Genomic DNA, 21,146 nt, shown 5'->3' with positions numbered 1-21,146 from the left:
TTTAATTGAACTTTCAAGGTTAGGTTGGTTGATATAACATTACAGAGCACATCACACACTTCACTTTCCACTTTTCCTTTGAGAGAGAGAATTGATTGACTTTCACAATCACTATTTGAGCAAGGCAAATCTGTAGACACTTCTTCTTTCTTATTAAGACTATTATGTTCTCCGGTACTTCAGTTTTTGGGGGATTGCTATCATTCCAGTGAAGGGGGATGACCTCAAGATTGGCTTCTGAGTTTGTGTTAACTATGTCCAGAATCGATGAAGATATTATTTTCTTTCCAGCCTTGTTGAAGTGCATGCCATAATTTGTGTGGAATGCTCTTTCGACTGTATGTAGTTGAAGTATTCTTGCATTTTGAAACTCCTTGGCAATGATGGATATCTTATTGTTAGTTCTCTTTATTGCTATGTTCACACACGATTCCTCAATGAGGTCATGGCGGTGGGGGATGGTTGCAACAATTACATTTGTGTGGCGAAGATGTTCTAGTTTGTTTGTGAGAGTTTTAAATATGTTACTTCCCTCAGTCCTGGCGACGTCATTTGTACCTGAGATAATTACAACATGGTCGTTTGAACCTAGTTTTTTCGTGTCCTTCAGGAGAGTGCTTGTCACTTCTTGTGACATAGCACCAGGCTTCACACTACCACAATTTATTTGGGTCAAGTATGCTGATAATTAGTGCTAGCTTTCGTCATGGCTGTCTACATCACACAAACACACAGAGTCACCCTGACACACCCTCACACATCTCGTAATCATTTAATGGTGTTTACTAGGCTCTAAGAAAGGAAAAGAAACCAAATACACGTGTATGCAGTGGCGGCTGCTTAATACGTGCTACCGTGCTATAGCACGTTACTCAATTTACTAAAATGAAAAGAAAAAAAGGGACACATTTTATAGATTGAAGAAGTTTAATAAAACACTGCAGTGAAATGAAACTTCTTACGTTAGGAGGCTCAAAAATTTGCAGCGCGCTATGCATTTTCCGCACACTGTTAAGCTACCATGCTATTGGCTTCATAGCACATTTTCGCCACCTTGCGTCGTTCCGAATCTGGCCGAAAGCCCCTCGGTTCTACGGGAAGGTAGGGTTTGAGCCAATCAGCTCGCGAAATCCGTCTGCTAGCTTGCTACACAGATCCACAGCACGGTAGGTGTTGTCATCTCAGTAGGTGTTGTCATCTCAGTATAAGAAGAAAATTTGCGGATAGCTTTACAGAATCAGACACTATTTTTTTTTTTTTTGCGCGGTTCATGGTCACGCGCGCGGCATATGGAGCAGTCATTGTAAACGACAGTTGTGCTCTGTTGTTCCAATCAGTGGCGTACGAGAGGTTGGGGCTAGGAAATTGATGGGATTACATCCCATCTCTAAATTTTGAGTTTCGGATGAAAGCAGCAAAGAACTCAGAAACAAAAAACAGTGTTAAATGCAAACACCCCTTAAAATGATCTCCGAATATCATTTTTGTATTTGAATAACTTTTAAAATGAAGGTTTAAATCGGTGATTGCAAAATAATTTATAGTTTATTCCGGCCGTACGTAGAAAGCAGCTGTGTGATACAGACCTTTACAATTTCTGATCCCTCGGGGAAAAGAAAACCTGCATACGTTAGAAGCTTGTGTGTATAAATGTGTATGTGTTTTTTTGGGAGGGGGGGATAATTGTAAATACAAGAAACAACATCTACCTGTAGTAGCATGCATCTGTAAAATGTCACGAGCTGCCGCTGCATGTATGTACTGATGGGATGAAGTTCACATGAAAGGAAATGTAAAAATTTATAAGCACACTTAAATTTATCTTAATTTAAAATTCAATAATTTTCACGGGCAAAACAAAAATAACATTTTTTGTAGAATAATATACAAGATATTAATCATGTTAAACCATAAACAGTGTCATTATCATTAAACTGTAAATAAACATCGCAGTTAATATTTTGCAAACTATAATTAAAAAATTGCCAAAATTCAGCTATAATGACAAAAAAATATATAGTACATCCAGAATGTTTTATTCTCACTGACGATAATAATAAATCATGATAATGGTGATACAGTGGAACTACAGGCTAAAGGACCTGCGAATCGTACTTGCGCGTGGAGGTCTTGTGAGATTATGGTATGTAAATTTTGTACCGAAGCCACAAAGTGTCTGTGTTTCAAGTAGAAACTAAATACATGGATGTTATTACATTAAAAATAAAAAATAAAAATGTGAAAAAGTAGTCAATCCGTTTGATATTTCCAATATTTTTCTGATTTTACTCATCTTTATCTTTCCATTACATGGGAGTCAATTTGGCTCCTCACCATAGTTCAAGGAGGTAATTTTCCTTGTAATTCTAGTTTTACGTCATAGGTTGGAATTTTTTATGAATGATATTGGTTAGAATTCGTCTAAATGTTTATATGTACGTATATGTATTTCAATAATGGATTTTACGATGGTTTTCTTTAAATATTTTATTTCAGAGCTATTAACATATGGATACGGATACGTCAAGTACTAGAACTTACTGAAGCACATATTCCTACTCATGTATGTTTGGATCTTTTTATTCTCATTGTATTTTATTAAATATGGAAGAAGAATATTTTAATAACAAAGGCAATTGAAAAATAAACAAGATTTTCATTAAGAATACATTATTTTCTATGACAAATGATTATTGTACTATACCAAATACAATAAGATAAGATTTATTACAGAAATATAAAGGTGCAGCAATATTTAGTATAAATACAGAGGCCACAGGACGTTTGGTGAAATTTGGTTAGTAATTATATTCAGGTGTCATTAATACAAACTTTTTTCCATCATGGAAGAAAATTGACATTAGAAATTAATTTATATTAGAAAGGATTTCTTCTCACAATTTATATCATTTTTTATGGTGATTGCACTGGTTGGGAAAGGTGTTCAAGTTCATCTTTATGTTCCATAAACCAAGACTGAACAGCTCTGACAGTGTGAGTATGATCATTATCATCTCAAAAGATTGCATCCTTGTTGGGGAACAACAGCTGTACCATAGGATTAATCTGGTCGTCTAAAATGTCCATGAAGTTACTAGCTGTAATTTTACTTTTCAGAGGAATGATGGGGCCAACAGAATACCAGGAGATTGCTGGCAAAACCATCACATAACCATCTCCATACCTGTGAGTAGAATGCAGGAAGTCTGGAAAGTACACCTTTTTAGGCGTTTGCCACACATGCACGTGCCCCGTTGTCAGAAACAATGAGAAAGGCAATTCATCTGACCATATTACATTTTTCCAGTCACCACTGCTACATGTTTTGTAATGATGGTCCCCACACTTTGGTTGCACTGGCATTGGTGTGAGTAATCAGAGGTTTAGGAATTGCAGCCCAACCCCTACTGTTGAGTTTATGAAGCTCCCGTCAGACTGTTTGTGTGGAAACAGGATCTGCCACATATTCTTTGAGTTCTGCTTTCACTTTTTCCACTGTAGTTCTGACAATCCTCTTGAATCTTGGCGATTTCAGCGGTACTCGCGGCAGACCAATGCAAGCATGGAAAGTTATGCCTGGACCATATACGAGGTTTTAAAAATCTATCGGACACTCTGCGAGAACCGGAAGTTGTTATGCTAATTTTCGAACAATTGCCCTTCCGTGTACATCATCTGTGCCTTGCGAATGCACCGAGAAATATTCGTGATCTGACTGCTTTCCTGAAAAGCTACGAGTCGTGCAAAGAACCTATGGGCTTCAGACAGTATGATAACGCAGGTGGTGAGGGACGATGAATTGAAGATGCTAATTCTCGTCATCCGCAGAATACCAGGTCGCCGCAGGTGCGTACGATTAGGCAGAATGCGTGGCCTAATCGACAGGTTCAGAGACAATATCGCCCGTATCCGGAACCTCGTCGCCTGCAATTAACACCTGAGCAGCAAGAGGCCATAAATGATACAAGGTGCTACTATTGTAGTCTCGATGGTCATAGTGGCCAGGAAAACACTCATCTTGCCTAATTAATTCATTCCGAGTTGGGCAAGGACTGTGCAAGAAGCGAGCCGCCTCAGGAAAACCACCTGATGTTACTACTACAATAGCCCTGTCAAATAGTGAAGAAACTGACATATATCTATAGACTGTAATACTCCATAGTTAACACCACTTTAGCTGGACTGTTTGTTTATTCATATTGGACACAGGAAATTTTGATGGGCATAAAGTCAACATCTATGTTGTGAAGAATCTCCCCGCTGACATGTTTGTGGAGTTTCCTTTCGATGTGATTGCTAGAGGAAAAGTAGACTTTCAAGTAAATAAGTTGACACTTCAACTATGTGATGCATCCTCCGTCACCTAAAATATTGTATGTGATACGAGTGCCAAAGGATAGTATACATGTGAGCATCGTATCTGTGAAGATAAGTAGATGGCAAATGCACAAACCTGAAGTGTAAATTATATGATAGTCCAAATGTATTTTAATTACTATTGGCTTATGAAGTCGAATTTTCCAAAAGGTGAGAAAGATTTAGCAGAGTGAAGAGTGAATTAAATTTAATGAAACAGGTTCCTGTGTTTCAAAACCTTTTATGAATGCCACACGCAATGCGCATGAGAAAGTTTTAGCTAAGTGGGAAAACAGCTGTTTTATAAATCGAACTGAATGTTATTGTACATGTCTTATCTAGTCCTGTAATTCTCAAGATCAGCTGTGGCTCGCTTTATACAATAAATATATGGTTAACGAACAATTGTATTTATGAAAACATCGGTGTTGCTCCTTCGGAACCTTTTATTCTATCCTCCTTGTCCAACAACCTCAAGAAACCTCAGAATACCAGTGAATTTTATTCAACAAATATTCTCTTTTTCATGTTCAACAATGATGAACAATCTAGTACACTGCATTCTTTACCATGCTGCGATAAAAACGAAACAAAAGAAAAAGCTCTCTCTTTTCAACACAAAACTATAAGACTTTTTCTTGTAAGAAAAACATTGTTGATATATATATATAGTTTCAGCCTTGTAACAATCAGTTCTTTTATTTTCTGTCTTGTTTATTTATTTTTGAATGAATCAAATGAGAGAGTTATTTAACAACAATGGCTCAAAATGTATAATGTGGTAAAAATGCCATTGTTGACAAAACAATAGACACTGATTATTGATAAGCTCAGAGGAAAAACAAGTAGGTCAATAGAAGATTATGCTCTTTATAAAAACTAGGTCAAATAACAATGACCAGAATGGAACATAAATTTTGGATGAAGGAATTGTCAGATTTGTAAAATGTTTTGTTACAGCAAGCTTATACAAGGGTTGGAACTTAAATAGTGGCAACTATTTATTCACAATCGATACACAAGAGTTACATGTTTGTACCTGTTACTGTCCTTCAAAGTAGTCACCAGCGTTGTGTAGAACCCGTTGCCAGCGATGTGGAAGGCGTAGTATACCGTTAGCAGAGCCTGTTCTGTTGATGGTGCTATTGGAGCGGTCTACTGCCTGTTGAATCTCTGGAACAGTTCTGAAGCGAATACCACGAAGTGGTTCCTTCATCTTCGGAATCAAATCAAAGTCACAAGGACTTAAGTCCGGGGAGTATGGTGGATGGTACAGTACTTCCCAGTCCCATCGACCGAACAGAGCAGCCACAGCTTGCGCTGTATGCGCCCCAGTGGCGTAGCGTTATAATACGCCCGTACGCTCGGCGTTCCCAGATTTAAAATTTCAAAAATGCTTAAATGCTGTGATTATAAAGTAAAACGTGACTAATTTCATAAATGTTTGACCTTCATGCCATTATAATAGCTATTTTTCGCGATCCGCTTGCAACGCTCCACTCTCAAAACTCGTTCTAGCATCTCTTTTCAATGCCTTTCCAGGCCGGACACCGAGCAGGTTCGGCGTACAGGATTCTATATTCCGTGCTGCCTTTCTGGAGGGAAAGCTTCGATTTCTACAACACGCGCGTAAATGCTCTCTCGCACGCCAGCGTACGGTACGGAGCAGAGAGGTTTACCGTGATTGGTTCATGTGACCCTTCCTGCCTTCTGAAGCAGACGACAGCGGTAGAATTCCTACCCGGTTCTTTGCTCTTCGCGCTCATGCAACTCGTGCTATGTGATGCTACAATACGCAATATTGACTGATGTAACTTTACCAATCTCAAATATACTGTTTCTTAATGGCCACTGCATTGTTTAATTTATCGCTCTACCACTTAACCCGCAAAACTATTAATTTTTTTTATTGTATTTTTTCGTTATTATCTGACTACTTAATATTGTGTCAATGGAAATGTTTAGCATTCATTTGAAAACTCTTAACATCAAATGGTCTCTGGACAAAATTATTTTAAAATGTTTATCAGCATTCTCAAGATGTAATAAACAGTGGTCTGAATTACTAATCGGCACTGTTACGTCAGTAGAGTGTACGATATTTGGATCATCCACTCTGCTTTGCACAGTGCGCCAAGACGACAGAGGTCCCTTGTTCGAATCCCGGCGTGAGCACGGGTGTTCTTTGTCAGTGTCCCTTCATCAATATCATCACTCATATTCATATTCGCAATTAACCAAAAGTGGTAGAAAAGCGAAATAAAATAAACCAAATCAATCAGTAGTTGGATCATCCACAACAATGACGTCTACTGTTGTGCAGAGGCACTTATGATTCAGGTAGGTTTTTAATGACTTGCGTCATGCAGAAAAGTATTAAAAAAAAGTATAAAACACCAGAGTTCAAAACATTTGTGGCATAATGAGGCATCTAATTTTCTAGCTAAAACCATAGAAAAGTTAGGTTTTCTATGCTAAAACATGCATTAAAAAAATCCGTCGCGCAACAGCCCATGAAGGACCTAGGCATACCTACCGACTGCCGGTCTCCCTCCCACGCTTTCCTTCATCACCTCTAAGCGTAGAGATCTTTAACAAGTATTGGAATAGTCAGCCCGACGTATCCCCAGCCATTATAGTAGGTCTGAAAACCCAGCTGACTTCAGGCAAATAAACAATACCTGTGGCGACTAATACCATAAGTAAATTATTAAGCAAGAAAGGGCCGACCCTTCCTTCGGACTTGGCGTTCCCACCCGAAATGTCCATGCTACGCCACTGATGCGCCCATGCATTGTCGTGCAAAATGATGGGTGGGTTGCACAGAAAGTGTCGCCGCTTCTTTCGCAAAGCTGGTCGCAGTTGATGCTCCAAAAATGAACAGTAATACTGGGCACTGACAGCCTGCCGTGAAGGAACGTAATGCGTTAGGATAACACCATCACAGTCGTACACGAGAATCACCATAACTTTCACCACACTGGGGCTCTGACGCACTTTCGACTTTCGCGGCGACCCATAATGACGCCATTCGTTGGATTGGCGTTTCAGTGTTGGCTCGTAAGATCTGGCCCATGTCTCATCCAGTGTTACGATACGGCGTAAGAAAGCCTCACCTTCGCGCTCATAGCGCTCCAAGTGCGTCTGAGCAGCCTCGTAACGCATCCATTTCTGAATTTCCGCCAACTCATGCGGAACCCATCGTGATACAATTTTGCGCAAGCCCAGGCGTTCCTTCAGGATGCGAAGCACAGTCGTATGTGCTAATCCGGTTTCGTGGGCGAGATCACGAATCGTCATGCTTCGATCACTGTCCACTAACGCGGCAACAGCTTGCACTTCTTCTTCAGAGACGCTAGGATGACCTGCCCGATGCATGGCTGCCACAGTTTGCCGACCTTCGTTGAAGGCTTTTACCCACCGTGCCACTGTTCGGTACAGCAATACCAATTCCCCGCACGCCTCTTGAAGCCCTTGATGACACTGTCGTGCTGTACGACCTCTGGCACATTCAATCTTGATCCAACTCCATTGTTCCTGTTTGGAAAACATAGTGACCTTCACGTTAGACCGCTCGCTCACAAGTGACTGTGTTTCCCTCGCATGTGCGCCTGCCTGTGACGTGGGACGGTGAGTCCATTTGCTCGGAGGTAAGGTAGGTATGTCAACAACGTGTGCTATCAGCGCCACTACTACATTCCATAGTGTCTCCACAGCAGTGTTGCCACTATTTAAGTTCCAACCCTCAATTTACTTGTTATTTTATGTTATTAGTTTGTATTGTAAGTTAGAACAATCTGTTATGCTGCGCCTCGCGCTTGAGGTAAGAGTTGAGGTCTTGCTATTAACTGTGAAGGTGGTGCGTGACTCTCATGTTAAATAAGTTGTTTATCACTGCCTGCGAGCGAGCAGGACATAACAAATTTTAACTTTTAATTTGTGCGAGTCAGTATGTATGCGCGATTCCTGATTAAAGATTTTGGACATTTTAATTATAAAGTATTTGGAATTTTATTTACTGTCACGTGTCGCAATTTGGGGGTTTCCTTCCTGGAGGAAGGGTGGATCGTCTTAATCCCAATCCCTGGGTGAGACTGGTGCCCCAACTGACCAGCCAGAGCAAGGAGCAGTGTGTTGCCAATTCGGATCTCCATGCCCTGGAGTTACGAGAGGTGGCACGTTGCACATTGTTAACGGTCCCCCTACGGGAACTGTATGGGATAATAATTTGTAATTCAAGTCAGGTGCCGCCAATATTTTATTGATTTTTTTTTTGAGGTTCCAATTTATTTTGCTGTAGTAATTTACGTGGCTTTTTTCTTCCGCCTTCTGTAACATAGCAAAGACTATTTCACCTAAAGTGTAAGGAATTTGGCTGAACTAGTAACAATCAGTCCCAGTATCTACAGGTTGAAGTGGATGCAATAAACTATTTGCCCTTATTTCTAGGTTGCGAACCACGGACCCTTTGATTATTCCCTTATAAACAGCAGGATTCACTTGACCAAACTTTTTACTCTTAGTGCCAGTATTTCACATTTTTCGCGTATTTTTACTCAGACAACGCTATTTGAATGATTCAAGCAAGAGTTTGTATGGTAATTTAGACATACAGACTGTTTCTTCAACTTTAGCTGAAGTTTAGGTTTATTTTTTACTCTAATATCACAATTTCATCTATTCTGGCTACATTCTTTATTGCAGTTTAGACTCGCAAAGATAATTTTTTCAGCTTCTTTTATTATTTTTTCTATTTATTGCCTTTTGTATCTTATATTTATTAATTTTTAACTTTGAATTTTGTTCTTTATTTAAAATATTTCTCTAATCACTAAGGAAGAAGTACTTTTAAGTAAAACTTTAGCCACAAATTTTATTATTACTATTATTATTATTATTATTTTATGTAGTTGTTGAATGTTGTTGTTGTTAGGGTTTATTGACTTACACTAAGCTATTTTTGGTTTGCTTCATAGGAAAGTTTGTTTATTTTAGAGTTTCATCAGTATATTTTTACTGTTAGGGTTGGTATTGTTTCCTAAATATATGAGTAGGGTTTCATATATTTTTGTTCTTGCATGTTTTTCATATGATGTGATCAGCACAACTCTCCCAGTGTTTTTTTACTCTATTTTTCCATTTTATTGAGGCTTAGTGTTTCCTAGAGCCTCTTTATGCATGAGAGAAAGCTTGAAAATTTCGATCCCAGATAACCGTCAACCTTATGTCAGAGTATTTTCGAGTATATTTTAGACTTATTAGGTGCCACTAGAATATCTCTGCTTCCTAAATTTTTTAGTATGTTGCGCAGTTATTGTATTTTTTGCTTTTTCTTACTAAATAAACTGTACGAAATATTTAATATTTCTACTTTTCTTGCACTTGTAAGAGGCCAATCTTTTACTGCAACTAAAATTATTATGTGTCTAAGGACTGAAACCCCTTTACCAAGAGAACTATAACTGGATGTTTATTAATATTGTTTATTTTTCCCCTTAAATATAACAATATAATGACAAATCACAGTACAAGTCGATGTTAGCAGATGACTACGTGGCTTTTAAGTCCACCTGCCAAACTATTTTATTCCAGGAGAAATATTTACCCTTATAGTCTTTTATTCAGGATACTTTTCAAGTATTACTGACTTTTTGGAGTGATAGAATTAATATCACGGGTTATTTGTATCTGTTATATCATGCGAGTCTTATTTTTGCTACAATCAGGACTAAATTCCACTGAATGAAGCATAAAGCTTAGGCTCTAAAGCATGTTGAATGGTTAATCACAGGCCAATATGAACTTTACAAAGGCTTGTAGGAGACATAGGAACACACGCCAGGGCCTTATTAGCGTGCAAGAATCACTTTCAGGGAGTACTACGAAGAAACGAAGTTGATTTTTTTGAGTGCTTTACCAGTTACACAGCCAATGTTTGCTATTTCAAGTAACTACATGTACCAGAACATCTTACAGCACAACACTAACTAGACTTCAATTATACTATATTAGGTGCTAAATGTAGGAAGAACAATGATTGTACATTCTTTTGAGAATCCAACTATATCAGGATTTTTCTATGTAAGTATATATTTATAGCTTACTAACTTTAACAGACCAATCAGGAAGACGACAAAATTCACTAAACTTAGTACTATAGTGTAGGTGATTGCATGAAAAGTAGAAATTAGAACAAGCAAAAGATTTCGCTTTTTGCTTTTTTGTGACTAATCGCGATGCTGGGGATGAAAAGGACATAAATCTTAAGGACTGGATATATTTTACCACTACAGATGCCTAGGTAGAAACACTAGAGTACTGCTAGCTTTCAAAATTGGCGTTATGCTGTACTGTTTATTAAATATTTCGTGTTTGGCATGCTTAACAAGTTAAACTTATATCCATTTCAGGACAAATATTGCTAAAACTCTCAAATTTACTGTGTACAAGTTGATATTACGGCTATCAGAGGAATTAACAACCCTATTTTACAAACAAAAGGTATTGTTTGCACTTTATTTACTTCAATCAGAGACTAATATTTTTTCCAGTAATTGAATCATTCAGCCCTAGTCAATACTTTACTGCGTCAGAAAGTTTGTTATTAATCTAATAAGTATGCTATTTTGTGCTATTTTAAGGCAAACGTTGTTTAATTTACTGTTTATAATGCAAAGTTTTGCACAATTTTCGATATATTCACTACCTTCAAACCAAACAATTGTACTTATTTAGTGCATTTCATTTATATTTCTTGTAATTAACTTATGTTTCTTATATTTAACAAACTAAACTAATTACTTTGTCATGTTAAAAACCTTATTTTTTAATAAAATTTGTGGCTAAAGTTTTACTTAAAAGTACTTCTTCCTTAGTGATTAGAGAAATATTTTAAATAAAGAACAAAACTCAAAGTTAAAAATTAATAAATATAAGATACAAAAGGCAATAAATAGAAAAAATAATAAAAGAAGCTGAAAAAATTATCCTTGCGAGTCTAAACTGCAATAAAGAATGTTAGCCAGAATAGATGAAATTGTGATATTAGTGTAAAAAATAAGCCTAAAATTGTAAATAATAAGTTAAAAGTTGAAAAAAATCTCTTTGTAAGTGCAAAATGTAATAAACACTCTTGCCAGAATAGCTTAAATTGTGTTATTTGAGTAAAAAAATGGAAATAAACTTTTAAAATAACAAGTTAAAAGTTGAAAAAATGTCTTTGTGAGTCCAAAAATTTAATAAAAAAGTTTCCTGAATAGACGAAATTGTGATATTAGATTAAAAAATAAACCTAAACTTCAGCTAAAGTTGAAGAAACACAGTTTGTATGTCTAAATTGCCATACAAACTCTTGCTTGAATCATTCAAATAGCGTTTTCTGAGTAAAAATACACGAAAAATGTGAAATATTGGCCCTAAGATTAAAAAATTTGGTCAATTTTACGTGAATCCTGCTGTTTATAAGGCAATAATCAAAGGGTCCGTGGTTCGCAACCTAGAAATAAGGGCAAATAGTTTATTGCATCCACTTCAACCTGTAGATACTGGGACTGATTGATACTAGTTCAGCCAAATTCCTTACGCTTTACGTGAAAAAGTCTTTGCAATGTTACAAAAGGTAGATGAAAAAAGCCGCGTAAATTACTTCCGCAAAATAAAATTGGAACCTCAAAAAAAAAATCAATACAAACGTGTTAAAATATTGGCGGCACCTGACTTGCATTACAAATTATTATCGCATACAGTTCCCGTAAGGGGACGTCTAACAATGGAGACCTTTCTCACCCTCGCCGAGCAATGATTGCTCGCGGTTTGGGGTTGGCAGTGTGGGGGGGGGGGGGATATTCTTTTCTGGTGCGAATTTCGTCCGCCACCTTGTAGCAGGTTCTTGCGGTCACCGTATTCTTCCCTTTTTATAAGACTTACTTACTTACTCCCTAGCCTTCTTAAACCCGAAGGTTCTTGGCTGCAGCAACACAGGCCTTCCATCTTTCCCTATCTTGAGCAAGTTCTATATACTCTTTTCCATCCCTACCGATTTCCCTTAGGTCCATCTCAACGTTGTCCCTCCATCTTCGTCTTGGCCTTCCTACAGGTCTCTTACCATCAGGTTTCCCAACAAGAATCCTGTAAACTCCTCTTTCCTCTCCCATTCGAGCCACATGGCCTGCCCACCTAAGTCTTCTTCATTTAATTATTCTAATAATATCTGGACATGAATACAAATTATGTAGTTCTAAATTATGTAACCTTCTCCACTCACCTGTCTCCTCATCCCTTTTAGGTCCAAAGATTTTCCTAAGGATCTTATTTTCAAATACTCTCAATTTATGTTCCTCATTCAATGTAAGGGACCACGTTTTACATCCATATAATAATACAGGCAAAATTACTGTTTTGTATATTTTAACTTTTAGTTTCTTAGATATTAAACGAGAAGACAAAAGTTTATGAAGAGAGAAGTAACATGCATTTCCTGAATTAAGCCTACTTTTTATTTCCTATTTAATATAATTTTCATTTGTTAATATTACTCCTAAATATTTGAATTTGGAAACTGGTTCAAATGAGTTGTTATCAATAATTAGATTTTGATTATTACCTAACACTTGGTTTCGGCCTGTAAGCATATATTTAGTTTTCTCTTTGATAACTTCCAAACCTATCTCTTTAGCAGTTTTGAAAAATATTTTAGCATTATTCTTAATTGTATTCACTTCATCCCCCAGTAAGTCTACATCATCTGCATATGCTAACAACTGAGTCACACCATTTAATTTTAGTCCTTCATTAGTTTCTTTTACCTTCCTAACAGCATATTCTAAAGCAAAATTAAAGAGCAATGGAGATAATGCATCTCCTTGTTTTAACCCATCATGAATTGTACATTTGTCAGACATATTAATACCCACACGAATTTTACTTTCTGTTTCACTGGTGCATATTTTTATCATACTAACAAGCTTCTTAGGTATTCCAAACTCTACTAATATATTATATAATTTATCTCTTTTGACAAAATCATATGCTTTTTTTAAATCAATGAATAGCTGATGGACATTTTGATTATATTCCCACTTTTATTCAAGTGTCTGTCTGATGTGAAAAATTTGATCTGTAGTTGATCTATTACGTTTAAATCCACATTGATAATCACCTATAATTTCATTAGCATATGGGGTTAGTCTTGTTAAAAGAATGTTAGATAATATTTTATATGTTGTTGAGAGTAGAGAAATTCCACGGTAATTATTGCAGTTCATTTTATCACCTTTTATAAACACAGGAACAATTATGGATTCTTTGCACTGTTGAGGTTTTTTTTTTCTTTTATCCATATTAAACAAATTAATTTATGAATTTGACATATTAATGAATTTCCACCATACTTAATTAACTCAGCTGGTATTAAATCAATGCCAGGTGCTTTGTTATTCTTTAGCCTTTTAATAGCATCTTTAACTTCAGTCAAGTTAGGTTCTGGAACTAAAAGTTCTGCTGTGTGTACTTCATTTACTTCTGATTTATCTCCTACATCCTACATTCATTATCAAACCATGGCTTACTTTTTCTCGGTTTATGGTATCCAATACTTTCTTTATCTGCTTATTGCATTACGTATGTGCTCCCAATTCTTAGTTACATCTGTTTCATTTATATTTTCATCATCATTTAAATCCTGCAAAACATCAAATATATTTGACAGTTTAATTTGGTAATCTTTCTTAATTCTTTCATCAGCAAATTTTCCTGTATTAAATTTTAGAACTTTTAGACTTTGTTGCTTATGATTTATCACTTCGAGTCTTTCTCTTAATTTAGCAATTACTAAATAATGGTTACTGGCAGAGTAAGCCCCTCTATGTGTACAAACGTCAATTATAGTAGTATGCCTTCTCTTATCAATGAGAATATGATCTATCTGATTATGAGTTTTACCATCTGGAGAAGACCAGGTATATTTATGGATATCTTTTTGTTTAGAAGTGGTACTTTTCACAATTAAATTCTTTGAGGTTGCAAAAGTAATCAATCTTATTCCATTTCATTACTTAATTCATGAAGACTTTCTTTACCAATCGTGGGTTTAAATGTCTCTTCTTTGCCAATCTGTGCATTACAGTCACCTAACAGAATTGTCATATCATACTGAGAAAATTTATCAAAGACCTGTTCTAACTCTGTATAAAAATATACTTTAGTATTATCATCTTGATTTTCCGTTGGAGCATGTATGTTTATTAAAATAATTTTACACCACCTACCCTGTAAAACTGCATATGATATCCTATCATTAATAAATTCTACTGTTTTAAGAGCCGAGATAATTCTATTATTTATGAAAAAGCCTGTTCCAAAATTATGATTTTCAGTACCACCATAGAAAAAGTATAATTTTTAGTTTTACAATTCCTTCCTCCTGGCCACCTAAATTCCTGGACAGCTACTACATCTAATTTATACTTAACTATCTCATTAACTGTACACTGAAATGCCCCAGGCCGGTAAAGTCTCAGAACATTCCAGGTGCCTAATTTAATATCCTTATTCCTAACGTAGATCTTATCCTTAGTCCAGGGACCTCCCAAAGTAGTCCCCACCCGGAGATCCGAACGGGGGACTATTTTACCCCTGGAATATTTTACCTTGGGAACATCCATGGCCTTATATTGCTGTTTCTTGACATTTTTTTACAGTGCAGAGTTGTCAGCTCTATGCCTAACCCCCAATTTGAATGGAGGAACTACTACACAAGACAAACACAAAAACACATTAGACAGCACAATTACTACACAAGACAAACACAAACACATTAGACAGCACAACTACTACACAAGACACACATAAACACATCACAACTATAACACAAAATAAACACAAACACACCACAACTACTACACAAGACAAACACAAACAAATTAGACAGAACAACTACTACGCAAGACAAAAGAAACATACTAGACAGCACAACTACTACACAAACATACTAGACTACAACACAAGACACATACATACACATCACCGATACTACACAAGATAAACATAAACACACTAGACAGCACAACTACTACACAAAACAATCCCAACCACACTACCACAATACCAAACATGTTAACTAGTGGGATTCGAACCACCGAGGAATTTCCCTCTACCAGGAATCAAATACGGCTCCCCTTAATTACAAGCTGATTGATTTGGTTTATTTTACTTCACTTTTTCTGCCACTTTTTGCTAATCATAATGATGAGTGATGATAGGTAATTGATGAAGGGACACTCACAAAGAACACAGACTGTGATTTGAACCTGGAACCCCTGGCATCATAGCAGGATATACTAACCAATCTGAATTGTTTTTCTTTGCGTTTCTTCCAGTATTTAATTTAGAAAAGAAACACAACACTGTTTTCAAAGTTAAAACGCAGTTTTATAATCGCGTATATTTCATATTTTTTTAAGAGCAATTATTATTAATAACATGCATTCTGCCCGTATACTTCGTTTTCATATAGGCTACATCGTTCAATTTCTTCGCCTTTAAAGCAAACATAGGCTGTCGCCATACATTGTGTTATAATATCTTCTACCCCAGATCGCATCGGGGCTGGTAGAATCCAGATAAATCCAGATCCTTAATTATACCTAATAATCCAGCACCGATGTCAAAATGGCCACTCATGATGTCATCAACGCCTGCAAACCTCGAGTAACGCCATCAATTGACTTAGAATAGCCAAAAACGTGTCCTGAAAATGCATTAACTTCAAGTTCCCACGAGTGCCTGAATCACCCTTGACTCATATCCAGGCGTAACACGTATAAGAAAAAAATAAACTGGCTTAGAATAGGCCAGAACCGAGTTCCTTGGGATAGAATAGGGCGGAACTGGGTACCATAATAGTATTTATTATGCACTAATGCAAAACCCTTAAAACCAAGCTCCAAATCTGTATAAATCATCCGTGACTCATATCCGGCTGAAACACATATATAAAGTACAACAATAGTGTTAGGTTAGGGTTTAAAAACGAACTCCATAATAGTGTATTTTGTACATTATTGGAAAACCATTAAATCCTAACTCCCTCATGTGCATGAGGCACCCATGGCTCATATCTGGCAGTAACGCATATATAAAGTACAACAATAGGGTTAGGTTAGGGTAAAAAACAGAATACATAATAGTATCTTTTGTGCACTAATGGAAAACCATTAATTCCAAACTCACACGTGTGCATGAGTCATCGATGACTCATCTCCTCCTCCACCCCCGACACGTGGCGCTTGATTAATTAACAATAGCGTCACCCTCGATAATGAATATAAAAGCCTTTAATCATAATTAAAAATGACAGAAAATTGATGAAAACAGTCAGGAAGTATTTTCAATTCTACTCTGATTTCATGTCACTATTGCCTGCCAGCTGTTCATAAAACACAATTTTTTACAGGAATTCACAAATACTACAGGTTTGATGCATACAATCTAATGTGCAGAGACACACAAAACGTGCATGCAAACACCCACACCAACAGATATGCTCCCAAACACACATACAGACAGGTAGACACCCTCCCATATATACAGTCAGACATGATCACACTCACACAGGCACACACAGAAAAGTATATATGGAAAAATCACACCCACAGACATGCTCTCTCTCTCTCTCTCTCTCACTCTCACGCACACACAAAAACATGCACGCACGCACACACATGTGGAGACACACAAACATCTACCTGCAAGCACTCACACTCAGACACAGTCGCACACACACACACATCAATGTAAGAATAACAGGAATGATCCTTCATTCCTAATTGAAAGGTTGATACACAAATAACACTCTGGATTTGATATTCTAAGTGCTCCTTGGCAAATTCAGTTGCCAGTGTTCAAAAAACCCTTTTGTACTTCAGAACATTCAACATAAATGTCTGATTATCATTTAGGTCACAAGAGTGGACCTTCTGTAAGAATACAATACTAATAAAACTTAGTAGAACTATCAAAGTATGTGAAAATAACTTACATGTTTCAACCTCTGTAGCTGCTGGCAAATATCGCTTGTGTATTACAAATGAATAATTGTTAACTCCGAACACAATGTAAACGAAACCAACAATCATGCCTACTGGTATGGTTCTACGAGGTCCATTGTTACCATCAAGCCCAACTTCAGTGCCGCCAACAGTTTTCACACACTACCAGGAAATAAAATATAGCCTGGCAACTTTAGTTGCCGCGGAGTACTAATGGGTTATACATTCCATTTACATGGTTCCAATAGAGCAAAATAATACAAAATATTCCTGGACTTTACAATTCCCAGTGTTTTTGGTTTCTTACTACATTCTCTGAAAAACAAAGTTTCATTGTATAAATTTATCAATGGTACACTTCCTAGGTAGTTGACATCCAGTTTTACTTTATTATATTGTTATCATTACATTCCTTTCAATAGCTAAACATTTTCTTTCATCTTCAGCAGTTTTTCAAGAGTATGCTTGTTGGTGGCAGCGATTGATTTTTTCCTTGGAGGTACAGTGCAGTGCACATTTAGTTTAAAGTTTGGTTTATTTTTATTTCTGGGACACTTTCAAAGTTCCACATGTCAGTGCAGTATTTTCCTGAAATATTTTTTAAAAAATGACGGAAAATGAAACAGAGGGTGTGATACAGGACCTAATTAAAAAAACATTCAACTTTCGCTCTTTCTCGGAAAAACAAAAAATAGTTAAAAATGATAGACCTTGCCCTTCTTTAACCGGCCTGTGTAGTAATCATAAGGATAAGAAACAGGAATATGTAAGACATTTTCAAACTGCGCAATACAAGAAAACTAGCTGGTTAGCAGGTTGTGATGTCACAGAGAGGTTGTTCTGCTGGCCTTGTCTATTGTTCGGTGTTGATGGAACAAGTGTGTGGACTAATGATGGATTTAGCAATTTAAAAGTACATTCGGTTTCTATTTTAAGACATGAAAAATCTCTCGGTCATATTAGAGCAAGTTTAGAGCTTTCGACATGTGGGCAAACAAGAATAGATCTTCAGATAAATTTAGATGTAATTTAGGCCTCTACTATAATGATATTTGCATAAGCCAAACAAAACTATATTGTGAATCTTCAAAGTAAATATAAACTCTTTATAAATATCAAGTGATTTTATAATTTTATGAAGACTTCCACATCAGACTTCAAACCTCGTGAGTTTTAAACTTTTATTATCCATATTTAATTATTTTATAAATTATGCAATATTTAGTAATGTTAATGTGCAAATCATCAACTATTGAATACTTATAATGCTATCCCCATTCCATAATATATATGTTTTAAAAAATTTGTGTACAGCATGTCATTTATGAAAATCCAGGATATGCCACTGTGTGTAACCACTAGTCACTTATTCCATCAGAGGATAGCATTTATGTACATTCTCACTGGTTGCCTCTGATGGCCTGTAGTGTAGAAACCAGAGTGTATTTGGTTCTATCTAGAGGCATGCAACAAAACAACTTGGCTTCAGCCAATACGTTACACCCAGAAAAGTATTTACTTGCTCGTAACAACTGCAAATTACAAGAGAACTACAATTCAAGCAATTCATGTATTCAACAAGATAAAAAGAAATACTTATTGTGATGATTTTCAAAGATTTTATACTAGTCCTGTCTGCCTGGTTTTATACTGTAGTTGGTGATATTCAGCATGAAGTAAGAAATTTTAAAATTGTATATTGTGATAATGCTCAATATATCTAATCAATTTTAATATATTATTAATTAATTAGTATATTTATTTATTGAAATTTCCAGTACAGCATTTTAACTCGGAAAGAAACAACAGTAAAACAGTACACTAGTGTTAAGAAACACAAAATATGATAAAATAAAATATACTAAAATATACTAAAATAAACAAGCCAAAACAGTACAAAGGTAAACAGATTATTTTCACAATGCATTATTTATGTACAATTTTTTCTAAGTTGGTGATAAAATACGAATATCAACTAAATATATCTACTTGGTTTGAGATGGTGCTGAATTGGTTCGGTAGCCTATGGAATAATGAACATGGTATGAGTGAGATTCTGGCAGTTGTGGTGTGGGAAGTTTTCTTGCCCCGTGTTTTGTGTCTAGGAACTCTGAGGGAGAGTTCGTGGAGAGTTTCTCTCAAAATAAATTTTTCTTACATTTACATTATGAGATAAATGGTTCAAATGTGTTGACGAACACAGATCAATCATTTACGATTTTGAATTTTTCATCTAACACCACATCTAAAGTGCCTTTAATTAAATGATACAATACACAGGGAAAGTTTTCCACCAATACAATACGTAACTGTAACAACTTATATTTAAACAATGTATACTACTTGATTGACTGATATATTTTATTTTAAGTTTCTTATTCTGGTCCTTCATTAATTCAAATTAATTATAAGGGTGTAAGGGTCAACCTTTGGGCAAGGCACCCGAAAGTGAACATCACTTCTTCCACTAAGTACCCGCCATGCAGGCCAATAAGGCACTGGTGCCTGAAACCATGGCCAGGATAATCCATTGTGGGGTTGTGTTATCCTCTGTTTGACCTTTTGTGAGTGTGCTGAGTGCCTCATTACACCCTCAGCACTACCTTAGAATATTTTAGCCCTGAGAGAGTGTAGTTTAAGTTCTTGTTAAGTGATGAATGAATGAATTGGATATTGAGTAAAACATTTTTACCAAACATATGTAATATTCTTGTTAGGGGCCTGACCTCAATTTTGCTTTAATTAAGGGGTTTATCCCCATCTTGTTGCATAATGTACAAAGATGTTATGTGCTGTGTCCATACAAAAAAAAATAACTCAATGAAATTTTGTTGTAGAGAATCCATTCATTGGGCTCACAAAGAGGAGGAGAAATGCCTTTGTAAGAGATCTCAGAATAAGTAAAAATTTGCTTGCCACAATACAATCAGATACACCATAGATAGCCATAAGAGATGCCATACTTCAACTGGACCAGGAGGGGAAGGTTCATCCTGTGGGATTTCCTTTCTTTGAACACCTACCATTATCCCTCTCCAATTTGGTGGATTGTTTATCTTTTATTATCTTCCATTCGCAATGAAACACTAAGTTCTTCCTTTCTCTCCACTTGCACCTGGTGTATTCTCTTCTCTATATTATTTGTCATTCCCCAAGTCCTCCACCCTCTTCCATTTGGAGGTAAGGGAGTGGCTGAAGGCAATCCATCAAGGGATACTGGAAAAATAGCAAGAACTGAATCTCCACATTAAAATAGGACACATGAAGAAGGGATACTACCAAGAAGAACAGTTGGAGGTAGGAAGACTTCTATATAGGTGATGAATATAGTGTTGGTTAGTGCAGATGTGGACTAGTCAAAGAGTGGATGAATCAATTTAGTGTGGACTAAGGTGTCTCTCAGTCCCTAGAAGACAACTATGAATTTATTGTTTTGAAACTGATCTGATGTTTGTTAAGATTACAAGATATGGGAATGTAACTGATTGGTATAGTTTGATTTTCCATAGCCTGGTTGAAATTGAGAGATAAGAATAAATCTGTATCACACATTTTGCATCTTGTGGGACTTGTGTATCATGACTCTATGGAGATGTTTGGTGAAGAATAAATTTCTGGTGAATTGTATTTTTCTTGCATTATCGTGCTTTAGGTATGACCTTCTTAGGATGATTGAGTGGCACCTGATGAAGTGCAGATTATGAATAGGTTATGTGAATGAATGTTCTTAAGGATGCCATCCTT

At 36.3% G+C, this 21,146-nt stretch overlaps 2 protein-coding genes across 2 annotated transcripts in view; one reads left to right on the top strand and one right to left on the bottom strand.

Annotated features, from left to right (window-relative positions):
• The window catches only part of LOC145979556 (clavesin-2-like), a 42,140-nt gene extending 39,506 nt beyond the window's left edge, over nucleotides 1-2,634 (top strand). The window contains exon 4 of the mRNA XM_083112527.1: nucleotides 2,497-2,634. Coding sequence (XP_082968653.1) covers nucleotides 2,497-2,534 — 38 coding nt within the window. The 3' untranslated portion in view covers nucleotides 2,535-2,634. The remainder of the gene's footprint in view (nucleotides 1-2,496) is intronic.
• A 381-nt stretch (nucleotides 2,635-3,015) lies between these two features.
• Nucleotides 3,016-7,908, bottom strand: LOC145979628 (histone-lysine N-methyltransferase SETMAR-like). The gene is made up of 2 exons (XM_083112594.1): nucleotides 7,247-7,908; nucleotides 3,016-3,184 (listed from the first exon to the last, which is right to left on the bottom strand). Exons 1-2 carry the CDS (start codon nucleotides 7,906-7,908, stop codon nucleotides 3,016-3,018), a joined length of 831 nt encoding a protein of 276 aa, XP_082968720.1.
• Between the last annotated feature and the right edge of the window lie 13,238 nt (nucleotides 7,909-21,146).

Source organism: Lepisma saccharinum, chromosome 26 (assembly GCF_977018435.1).
Source record: "Lepisma saccharinum chromosome 26, izLepSacc3.1, whole genome shotgun sequence".
Classification (NCBI taxonomy): domain Eukaryota; kingdom Metazoa; phylum Arthropoda; class Insecta; order Zygentoma; family Lepismatidae; genus Lepisma; species Lepisma saccharinum.
The sequence above is the reverse complement of the archived record's forward strand: the minus strand, read 5'-3'. Positions and strand labels throughout refer to the sequence as shown.

Bases quoted from the DNA above. Each gene is read 5' to 3' on its own strand.
- LOC145979628 (XM_083112594.1), bottom strand. From the start codon at position 7,908: ATGTTTTCCAAACAGGAACAATGGAGTTGGATCAAGATTGAATGTGCC. The intron at 3,185-7,246 runs GTATTACTGTTC...TTCTACTCACAG, and splicing joins CGGCAGGCTGTCAGTGCCCA to GTATGGAGATGGTTATGTGA.